Source organism: Carassius gibelio, chromosome B23 (genome assembly GCF_023724105.1).
Source record: "Carassius gibelio isolate Cgi1373 ecotype wild population from Czech Republic chromosome B23, carGib1.2-hapl.c, whole genome shotgun sequence".
In the NCBI taxonomy this organism is placed as follows: Eukaryota; Metazoa; Chordata; class Actinopteri; order Cypriniformes; family Cyprinidae; genus Carassius; species Carassius gibelio.
The window spans coordinates 23,139,087-23,151,623 of NC_068418.1; the positions used below are offsets into that span (position 1 = coordinate 23,139,087).

The window sequence follows — 12,537 nt, forward strand, 5'->3', positions numbered from 1 at the left end:
TGGTACCTGTGAGTACGTGCTGGCTAGACTGTTGATGCTGGAACTACGACTCAGTGGTTTCCAAGTGTGACTGGGGGAGCTAGTCATTCCCAATGTCCTCCTGTGTGACATTTGTTTTTTATTAATTTTAAATCAACTTAACTGGACATCAGTCTGCTGATTGAAATGCATTCACAAACAAACTATTACCAATCATGACAAATGGACTATAAATTAGGAGCATTATTTTTGTGCCAATGTGTTTGTATTAATCTACTTTACAAAATGACAGCATGCTCTTACCTGGCAAAGGTGGGCCATTCTGAGTCAAGGTCATGACCCCTGGATGCCACATCAAACTGAACATCATTCAGCTCATAGAGGTAATTAATGATGTCCACACTGAGATTGGGTTTGAGAAATGGACTCCGGGAATTATACCAGTCACTACAGAGGAACACCAGTAGAACATTGGAAAACATAATCTCATAACTCTCCAATGAGACAGAAAAATGATGGCGCTCTAAACCTCAAGACTTTTTAAGACCAATTAAACACATCAATGTGTTCTCTAAGTGTAAATGTCTTGTATTAGCAATGCTTCAAAGTTTGAAAATGAAAATTCCAACACATCTCCATTAATCTAAAAAAAATAATAAATACAAATAAAGTAAACCTTGAATAATTCTAGAATATGGAAATAATGTTTATTATATTATTATACTTTCTGATCACAAAAAAGGTTCTTGTTTTCCCAGTACAAATGTCTAAAATAATTAAATAAAGTTACATTTACCTGAAAACCAAAACCAAACCTTTTAAAGCCTCGCAGAATCCCAAACTATTTCAAAAAGCATTTTAAAATGTGTATTCATTAATGCAAGTAGTTTTGGCTAATGTAACTTACAACAACCGGTTGCACAAAAGTTTATGACAGTTGTTGGTTAACTTAGTTTGCTTTAACTACTCCAGCATAACCAGGATAGTACATACAGTAAGTGCATAGTAGAAGAATATGAACTGGGATGCTTTATTGCAGGTTAACTTTAATCTCACATCCCTAATGAGGCATGCATCTGAAAGAAGACCACAATATCTACAGATTAAGTGCAAATTTACCAGATATCAAATTACATTGTACTGGCCATATTAATTCAATCTCGCCATGGGTTATCATGCCATGTATTCATCACAAGCACTACACTGTCTAAGAATTAATAAATTATTATTAAAAATAAGGAAGCTCACATTAAGCTGGTATTCAAATAGCACAAACCCACTAACCTGAAATAGTGTTCTCTTAAAACAGGGAAGCCATTTAAAGAAGTAAAACTCCATTCTTAGTATTGTTTCTAATGAATTAAGCTGTATTGCTAACTAGAACATGAGGAAATGATAGGTTATGTTCAAGTTTTCGCCTTTTTTGGTTTAGATGGTGAACACCAACATGCGTCAGCTATGATGGGACAGGTGCCATTTCTCCATAATCGCTGCATAAAACAGTGTGTGTGTTTGATAAACTTTAGAATACAAATGTTGAATTACAAAAGGTTAAGGTCATTTGATTAAATGATTTACCTTCCTTACAGAATATCAAGTTTTAAATTACCATTTTAAATTATTAAATAAAGTAACATATATAATTTACTGCCATGATTAAAAATACAAATCACACACTGCAACATATACTATAACATATACAAGTACATACACGTTTTAATTGCATGCTTTATAATTTTCATTCATTTGTAATGTTTGTATTGTTAAGACTGTTTTTACTATGTAAAGTACTTTAAGACGCTACTTCTAAAAGTGCAGTAATAGTTGATTATTATGACATTTATTATTTCAAATGTCCATATAAAGTATTTAATACAAATGTGTAAATCTATAATATATATATATATATATATATATATATATATATATATATATATATATATATATATATATATATATATATATATATATATATATATATATATATATATATATATATACATATTTGTCATACACCATACAAGTTTATCAGTATCATTAGAACTATAATTATTGTATTTATAATCCTAATGCCCATTATGTATACAGTACTTGTCTACAATTTGAAAGTCTCCTTTGCTCACCAAGGTTGCGATTATTGGATCAAAACTGCTGTAAAAACAGCAGTAATGTGAAATGCTTTGTTTTTTTTATATATTTTAACATGTAATTTATTTATGTGATGCAATGCAGAATTTTTTTTGTGTGATCAACATTTTTATTCAGATTAATTTCACTTTCAGAAATAAATCACAAGTCAAAGTTCAATAGAACTATGTACAAACAGATGCCATGAAACCGTCCACTTATACAGAGAAAGAGGAAGAAAAATAAAAGTACTGAAAAAATCAGTGAAGCATAGTAGGGATGTCAACTTTTCGCAATGCTGAATTTTCAGCATCATTACTCCAGTTTTTCAAACTACTTTGCTAATTTATATTAAAACACACACACACAAACATACCCCAAACATTTGAATGGTAGTATATCATAGTAAAACAACCGTTTTCATCACTGATAATAGGGACTTTAAGCAACAGCCTCTTGTGGAACGGCAACACCAGTCCTGCGTTATACTGCGCATGTGCGAATTTAACTGCTACATTGTGACGTTCTACTTTAACGGTGTACTACGGGAGAACAGCTGATTTGCCGGAGTCGCTACAACGTGAGAGGTTAGGTAAATAAATGTTATGTTTCATGGCATATGACACTGTAATTTGCATCAGTTTATGATTGTCTGATAACAAACGATCTCATTGGGAATCCCGAGAACATCTACCAGAATTGGTAGGTCACATTTTCTGACATGAAATTCATTTAAGCATTCGTCTTCCTCCATGTAATCAAGGTTAAAAGGCAAGTATTGCTTACATGGTAAATCTAGGTTTTTAGACTTATTTACATCATACAATATTAAAAACTCCTCTTCTGACAAAAGATTGTCATTTAACAACAAAAGCAATCCTTCTCTTGCTTTTTTAAATTAAATTTTTTTGTATCTCAATAAATAAATAAATCCACTTTGCATCACATGAACAAATTACATTTCAATGCAAAAGAAAACTTAAATTGTAATTCTATTTCACAATATAACTGTTTTTTTCTGTATTCTGTATATGAATGCAGCCTTGGTGAGCATAAGATACTTCTTATTCAGAAACATTTCCAAACTTTAGTCAAATATTGTATTAATCCATGTTATATATGATTTTTTATAAACCTACATTAGGAAATATTGCACAGATACACAGTTTTTCATTCTCTTTATTTTGAAACAAAAACTTAATAAACTTTAATAATATCAAAAGGACAACATTTGAGTGTAATATTTGGAACTCCAAAATCAAAGGATTGACTAAGGGTCTGAATAGTAAATTCAATGTTTATGGAAAAAGATGAGCAACATGACAGATGAGGGGACCGTGAAGTGTTACCTGGTGACCCTGTGGTTCATGAGGCACTGCTGGAGTGTGTCTGCCAGCCGCTGATGCACAAGCGAGTAACGGAGAAATGCTCGGCCTTTACCCAGAGATGTCTTCAGCTAAGAGAGAAAAAGAACATCACTCCAGAATCTACAGTGGCCCAAAACATATCTGACCCTTTTAAAAAATATGAATGACAACAGATCTTTTTTATTTTGTTTGTTTTACATTTTCGACAAGTGGTTGCTAGGACGTTTTGGGTGGACTTTTTACGTAATTAATGCTTTTCAATTGACAGTATTTAGGGCTCAAGCCTGGAGGGCGAGAGCCCTATTGTTTTCCTTAGGATTATTTTTTATTATTATTATTATTTTTTTCCAACGTTACGGGGGCTTTTGGGGTCCTTAACATGCTCGAAAACTCTTGAAAATTGGCACACACCTCGGAACCTGCGGCCATTAGGGCTGGGCAGAGACAGATATACGGGCGTGGCACAGGGGCTCTACAGCGCCCCCTGGAATACTGAGGGCCATATATCATACATACTTGCACGTAGACACACGAAACTCGGTACACATGTAGATCTCATCAAACCAAACAACTTTCGTACTGCATGTCATAGGCTCCGCCCAACAGGAAGTTGGTTATTTAGGGTTTAGTATTCATATTTTTCGTCAAAGTTGTGGGGGCTTTTGGGGTCCTTAACATACTCAAAAACTCATGAAAATTTGCGCACACTTTGGAATCTGTGGCCTTTAGGAGCCTGCAGAGGCTGGGACCCGGGCGTGGCACAAGGGCTCTACGGCGCCCCCTGGATCACAGTCAGAAATGTTGATGTATAGCTCACACATACTCACACATATGCATATGAAACTCAGTACACATATAGATCTCATCGTGCCGAACAACTTTCGTATTGCATGTCATAGGCTCCGCCCAACAGGAAGTCAGCTATTTAGAGTTATGTAAAAAGCGCATGCTCTGGAATTTGAAATACTTGTCATAGGTTTTTTTGCAGATTGCCACCAAATTCGGTCAACATGATCTCAAGACATTGGGGATGAAAAATTGCCAGGGGATTTTTGATATCTCGAACGGTTTGCTCGTGGCGAGGTGTTGAAATTATGGCGAGAAATGAGAAACAGGAAGTGTCTAATACCATCCACATACATTTCCTGATTTTAATCAAACTTCATCAGATTATTCTTTGTATGATGTCGATCGCATATATGTGACTATTAGGAGTCAAAGTTATAGCGCCACCAACTGGCAGCAGGAAGTGTGTCATTTTCAAAATGCTTTGAATTCAGCATCTTATTGTTACTCAATTTGCTTCAAACTTCATCAGAATAATGTTAAAACACAGCCTATATAAATCTGCTGGGGGGATATTGATATCTAAAAATATTGTTGCCGTGGCAACATGTTGAACTGGAATACTTCTCAGGTGATTTTGAGGCATATAACATGCTTAGAATTTCATCAAACTCAGAACACATATCAGTATTTATGATAACTAGACACTGGCAAAAGTTCATAAGAGGGCGTGGAAGAGGCACTCTATAGCGCCACCTTTTGTCAAAAGTGGGGGGGTTAGTTTTAGCTACAGAAACCAAACTCGGTACAAAAATTGTTCTCATCAAGACGGACAACTTTCTAATTCACAGTCATCAGCTACGATCAACAGGAAGTCAGCTATTTTGATTTGAATGTGGATTTTTTTTTTACATTTAGCTGTGAATTAATGCATACTGCTCAGAGGAGAGTAACACTATACACACCAAATTTTGTCTACATGATGCCAAAACATTTTAAACAACTTAAATTGCCAATAGATTTTGGATAGCTTGAACGGTTTTGTCTCTGTGATTTTTTTTAAATGACATTAAAACTGGAATTATTAATTTTCCTGCATTTTTAAATTCCAAACACTTCAAAACCTTTTTTCATACAGACAAAAAGTCATTCTGAGTAAATATGGATAGTTTCACGACTTTACAACACTGTATGGGTAACAGAAAATTAAAAAACTGTCAGACATCTCATCTCACTTCTGTCCCTCTGTTTGAGTGTATGTGCTTAGACGTCCATTGTCTGAGAGAAATTGCGCCCCTACAGGTGCAATTAACGGAGTTTTAGTTTCTCTTTTAAATCGGTTAAAATACAAATAAATACTTAGATTTAATTTACACCTACAAGCTAAACCAACATATATGATTATTACCGGGTCAGGGCTCATTAATAATTGATGTGTGGTCAGTGATACGTGAGAAACAGGAGAGATTAATCACCGCTCTGAGCAGGAGCGTGTGGAATGACGAGCTCAGAAAAAACGAGTTTATTCTTGTTTCATAGCTATTAAGAATAAAGTATTGCAGCGATATCACACAATTCACAAATTAGAACACACCAAGAGCTAAATTAAGATGTTTTTGAACTGTTTGTGTGAAAATTAAATATTTGCAGCTGCCTATCTGAAATCACCGCTCCGATCAGCGCGTACAGTGTCGAGCTCAAAACAAACGAATTTATTCTTGTTTAAGAGCTTTTTTGAATAAAATATTACCACAAATGCACACAATAAACCCATTGTAACACTACAAGAGCTAAATGCAGGTGTTTGTGACCCGTTTAAGTGTGCAAGACTATTTGAAAGCGCGACTGGCAGAATAACATATATCTCTCGAGCTGCAGGATTCTGTCTTTCGTCGTACGAACGAACACATCACGGACAAGATTATTTCAAAATACATAATAGCTTGGCGAATATAAACGAAAACAGCCACGTGAACATAAACTGGATCTACTGGATTTGAATATTAAAGTGACCACATTTACCACTTGCTTCTGTCTTCAATTTTAATCTATATAAAAAAGGAAACTCATTCGACTTGGCTGCTTTTTTAATGTGTGCGTATTTATTTATTTACCTTTTTATACATTTTGTATAATTTCATAGTTTGTATATTACAATTATAAAAACAAAAATAAATTTAGCCACTCACATAGAAATAGCTTAGGCCTTAACCTTTTTCTGACAGTTTTAGGGATTTTTAAAAATCCTAAAAAAAACTTATTTGTGCTGCAAATAATAATTTCAAACTCATTTGATACTGACCTATGACATCCTGTGACATTATATTTATTTGAATTTACATAATCTCATAGATGTAACAGTAAATCTGTTCAGCTCACAGATACTAAGCTGTAATGCAAGCAGAACTTTCACAAATGCTTATGAGTCATTTAAGGATTTGATAACACTGTAAAATAATGTCTAATTTGTTAACATTAGCAAATGCATTGATAACACTTTATAATAACTGCACTCATTAGTAAATAGTCAGTTCATGCTTTATAAAGCCTTGTCCCAATATTAATAGTCAGTAGTAAGCAGTTTATAAATACAGCTATAAATAGCTTGTCCTTGGTTTATAAGCACATTTATTAAAAAGGAGAGTAAAGGGTCAGTTATCTTCCTATGAAAAATAAAAGATAAAAATAAACAAACAACAACACAGATTGATACAGAACTCAGAAATTTTATTGTGGATTTATGATAAAATCAGCCTGTAAATGAATTCATACTCCTCCTCATACTACTCCATACTCCTTTTTCAACATGATGCCAATATACTGAGATGTTAAATTGTGAATGGGTTTAGGATAGCTTAAATGGTGTTGCCATAGAGATTTATTAAAGTAACATAAAAAATACAATAGTTATTTTACTATATCTTTAAAATTTTTCATTCTAACTCTTCATAATTTTTTATATAAGTAGAAGTCCTCATTTGAAGGAAGCACAGTAAGTTTCATAGCTTTATCATTTTTAAGAGCCAGCATAAAATTAAAACTATCATAACTTATAAATCAAGCTTGCAATTCTTAGTACCTATAATGGCCACCAGAGGGAGCTATAGGATTACTTTTAAATAATTATTGGAGAAACGAGTATGATTTAAATAATTTATAGAAATCTTTCAAATAAAATAATATGTATTTTAGGAATTTTACTGATAAAATGACCCTCACTTAATTAGAATAACAAGCTGAAGTATTGTGAACTGTATATTAAGAATAATTCTTAATAGGCTTTATGGACAGATACGTTTTAAGTGACTCTTGAAGGTTCAGCACCACATCCTCTTTTACCACTGTTTAAAGAATTAATCTTACAGAACAGGTGTGAATGAATTTTGGATAGCTTGAATGGTTTTGTCGTGGTGATTTTTTGAAATAATAGTAAAAAAGGAACCAGTAAAAAAAAGTGCAGCTTCTAAACACTTCAAAAAAATGTACACATAGAAGACAAGTCATTCTGAGGAAATATGCATAGTTTCATGACTATACAACATTATATGGATGACAGAAAATTAAAAAACATACATCTGATGTCACTCTGTCCCTCTGTCACTGTGTGTGTGTGTTTTAAGTGAATTAGGTGTGAAACTATCAGTGAGCATTTAGTCTCCAGCGCCAACATTTTACAGAACTGCCACTTTCCTGGAGTCTCAGAATTACAATGTGTCAGGTTCTGAGAGATCTAAGATTCCAAAAAAATATTTAATTAGAATACCATGAAGTATTGTGAAATACTATATATTAAGACTTTATATATAGGCTTTATGAACAGATTAGACTGACTCGTGAAGGACCAGCACCACCTCCTCTTGTTTGATGGTTTGAGGAATATATCTTCCAGAATCCGGGATTAAGATTTAGGAGCTCATTTTTATTCCACCTCCTTTCCTGAAAGTCTGTCTTGCAGAATTGACTAAAATTTAATCTTCACATTAATTCCTAATTCTTTTGCAATTCTTTTGTCAGTTCTTCTTGACCTGTTTTTCTCTTCCAGCTTTCCTGGACTATTGTATAGCACTCATAAATGATTAAATAAAAAATAATGGTAGTTATTAAGATTGATATGGTTTGGAATTGGTAAAATGTGCTTGGAAAAAAATCACAATAAAACAATGTTTTAATGTTTAAGTTTGGAATATTAACTGACATGAATGAATGCTATATAAATATTGTTCATGTTAACATAATGTTTATAAATGAAATCTTATTGTAAAGTGTTACTAAAGTTATATATATATATATATATATATATATATATATATATATATATATATATATATATATATATATATATATATATATTGTTCTGTGAATGTGATTTTAAAGTCTAGATGATTCGGATTAACCCTTTAACTGCCATATCAAGTTTAAGTTCAAGTTCAAGTTCAATTTATTTGTATAGCGCATTTACAACAGCCTCCTGGCTGACCAAAGTGCTTTAACATAAGAGCAAGAATATTACACATACATAAAAATAGACCAGACAAAAAATTTAAAACCACCCATTTCAAAATGTAGCATAACACAGTAGTCAGTACACTAAGGAAAATAAAAAAGTTTTTAGCAAAGATTTAAAAATAGACAAGGAAGGGGCCAGTCTGATCTCTAAAGGCAGGGTATTCCAGACTCGTGGCCCAGCCACTGCAAATGCACGCTCCCCTCTACGCTCCCCTCTATCCTTTAAAACCTCACTGCCTGAGGGATATTGTGAATGCATGTGCCCGCTGGGCACAGTTTACCTGATGCCACCGGGGTGGTGATGGCATTGGTGGCTTGAGCCCGCCATCGCTGCTTGCAGCTATATTTTTATTTATTTTTTGCTTTTAAATTGATGGATATTAGGGCTGGGTAATATATAGGTAGACATGAAAAGCTGAGATTTTCAGTTAGAGATCACAGTTACACACTCACGTAACGTTTCTGTGCTAAGTGGTCACAAAAACATTTCATTTGCAAGTGTTTTTAAGCATTTCTGTTTAAAAGAAAGTAATTTTAAACCACTATAATGTAATCAGCAGTGAAACTCATTTCGCTGTATCCGTGCGCTGTCAGAGACTTGAACATGGGAAGTATTGAATGTTATTTTTGGGAGTTTCTTTTGCCAATTTAATGGCCATGAATGGTTGAATAAACAGATTTGTATTTGTAAAAAAATGCCCATCTTTGAAAGTATTCTTGTAAATGCAGTAAGTAAATTAGATCTTAAGTTAAAGCAAACAGTTGAGGAAGAAATCACGTGTAACAGAATATTGGATCCGGGTAGCTCTTAAAGTGACTGCAGTCTAATATTCCTGCAGTATGCCAATCATGTTAATCAAACAACAAAACAGAGAAAATCTTATTCCTTTTGACTAAATCTCTTCTATAACTTTAATAAAAAGAAATAGTTATCTAATTTACACAAGTGAAGAACATGCAGTGTTTTTTTATACATTTGCCTACGCATAGACTTTTACCAGTAACTTGGTCAAAGTTAGGTATCTACAAGAGAAGAGAATACAAGACAAGCTGGTCACCACTATAGCATTCAGCTCAGCATCAAGATAATACAAATATGAATTTAGCTCTGGACAATATCAAGCGTGGAAGTGGTTCTTTTAAAAAGAACTTGGCATTTAGATCCGTGTTTCATGTGGGCAAAACAAGGAACAACCTAATCAATAGCATCACAAAAATTTCTTGTGTTTTAGTGAGAAAAACGGAACTGTACAATTCTGATTGGAACATTTGTTTAAACAACCAAAAAAAAGAGTAGTTAACGTGGACATTTACCACTTTTTAATGCCTATGCAATAAAAAGAACAATAAACATAAACGGTATTTTTAGTAGGACTGCACAATTAATTTAATTTCTATTGTTATTACAATTACGGATGCCACAGTTACATAATCGTTTAAAGTGGTAATTAATCTTTCAAAGTCCACTTATGTTATTCTGTGTGCTTAAGATTTGCTTTTTTTTCTTTCTACAGGTTATCTCAAGGGGTTTTCCATTGTGTTAATTTTAGTTTTAGAATAACATATTACCATCATTATTTTAAACCAATGCAATGTAAAGTTGACATTTGAGGCTTAATACTAGAAAAGCAACACAACTATTTCATTTAGAGTGTTTTCAGCTTGTTTATTTTCATCTAATAATATGGTAGGTTGTTGCTTCAAACAATGGTAAACAAATGATTCATTTTAAATTGTGAAAATGAATAATCGCAATTACTACTTTTGTCATAATCATGCATCACTAATTATTAGTATATATGAATAACAAAATAGTATTAGTATTAGTAAGTTATTATTGTTCATATTTATACGTGAATGTGAATGACACATATCTATGTATTTTTATTACGTTTATGTAGTTGCATTAGTTTGCAATGTTTTTATTGCTAACAATGTAGATTTATTATGTAAAGTGCTTTGAGAAGCTACTTTTAAAGATGCTTTAAAAAACAGTTTTTATTAGCACTATTATTGTATTATATTATTGTGGCGAGTGGGGCGGGGCCGAGAGGCGTGGGAACGAGGAGTGAGGACAGTAGTAGTGATTGGAGATGAGCTACACCTGCGCCCCACCGGACGAGAGAGGACCAGGCCTGGGACATATTTTATGTTTTGGCTTTTATTTGTGCGCGTCAGTTGCCGTGAGGGGCTGACGCGCTGTTTTGTTTATTTTTGATTATTAAAATGTTTTGATTGTCCGCTGGTTCCCGCCTCCTTCTTCCCGATGTATATGGAGTTTTAATATTATTACAATTATATTATATTATATTATATTATATTATATTATATTATATTATATTATATTATATTATATTATATTATAAACTGGTATTTACTTTTTATGAATTAAGTTTAATAAATATTTTTATATCATCATTACATTATTATATCACATTTCTGTATTATATATTATACACCTACACTATTGTTATTATTAATAAATTATTTTGTTATAATAAAAATAAAAATAGGAGTAGGTTAAAAACAGCAATGTAGTTTTAGATGCAATATTTAGTATGTCACTCAGAAAAAAGCTGCTCAGATGTTGGTGTTCGAAGTGTGAAGTGAAGATAAGTGAAAATGTTTACCTCTGGAATTGATTTAACAAAACGGATTCCATCGTTTGCTCCTTTGATTTTGGCCAGACAGTCACTGAAGTAATCCCAGTAGTCTTTTCTGGATCCCAGAAATGTTGTTTTCTCTTTCTGGTCAAACTGAGCAACATAATAATAACATAACTTTCAGAAAAACGACTGTGAAACATCTTAAAAACAGACTCAAAGCAAGGTTTCCCATTCTGTGACTAAATACGTCTGGCACATCATACACAAAAATTAAAGCACCAGAAATATAAATAAAGCACTTTTGTTGCCTAATCTCAGTGAAATTCTTCATTACTGCAAAAAAATATGTCCTTCCTTTTTTTGTCTTGTTTTCCAGTAGAAATATCTATAGATGATTTAATCAAGATGCATTTCTGTGAGAAGCAAAATAACAAATAAGAAGTCTTGTTTTCAGCAAAACTACAAAAAAAAAAGTGAGTTCCTGATTAAAACAAGAAAATGTGGGATTGCAAATTTATAAAATGTTAAATGAAAAAGTTATATACATTGTGAGGTAAAAAGGATGACACTTCTAAAAGATCAAATCAGGAAGCTCAGATGTCTTGCTAATGACCTCTTCCTGACCGAAGCTCAAAACACAGCTGTGCCTTTGTGTCTATGATAATGTGAAGGTATCAGCGACACGGTCAAGCACCTCTGTATTTAAATGACACTGTTATGCTGATAAGACCAAAGATGGGAAAATGGCCAGTATTTGGCGGATCCCTGAATTCAATTTGGATTATCGTCAGTGGGTTCAAAACAAAATCAAAGGGGAAACATAACCCACTGAACGATATTCTTGTTCAATCTTTCCAAGACATTTTACATTTGCACCAGTAAATATATCTGAATTTAAGGATGTTTGTATATTTCTATAAAAAAAAAAAAAAATACTAAAGAAGATTTCTTTTTCCAAAGTGTGCAACATTTAAGGCCATGACTTCCTGCTCTGATTCAGGGCCCTTTTAAGGCCTTCATTTGTGAAAGTGCAACGTAAGACACTGTCATATGACCTGAACTTTATTTTATTTTATTTTTTACACTTTTTGTTTTTAGTTTAAACCCACACATATCAGTGTAAGTTTAAAATCCTTATTTTAGCAAAACATTCGATTGTCAGGTGA

The 12,537-nt window shown here is 32.9% G+C and overlaps 1 protein-coding gene across 5 annotated transcripts in view; it reads right to left on the reverse strand.

Moving 5' to 3' along the window:
- The window catches only part of LOC128012113 (FYVE and coiled-coil domain-containing protein 1), a 31,410-nt gene that overhangs the window by 16,190 nt on the left and 2,683 nt on the right, over positions 1-12,537 (reverse strand). For all 5 annotated transcript variants that reach the window (XM_052595108.1, XM_052595109.1, XM_052595110.1 and 2 more), the window contains exons 4-7: positions 11,396-11,521; positions 3,456-3,562; positions 283-426; positions 7-100 (exon numbers count right to left, since the gene is read on the reverse strand). In XM_052595108.1, the coding sequence (XP_052451068.1) occupies positions 7-100; positions 283-426; positions 3,456-3,562; positions 11,396-11,521 (471 nt within the window). The remainder of the gene's footprint in view (positions 1-6; positions 101-282; positions 427-3,455; positions 3,563-11,395; positions 11,522-12,537) is intronic.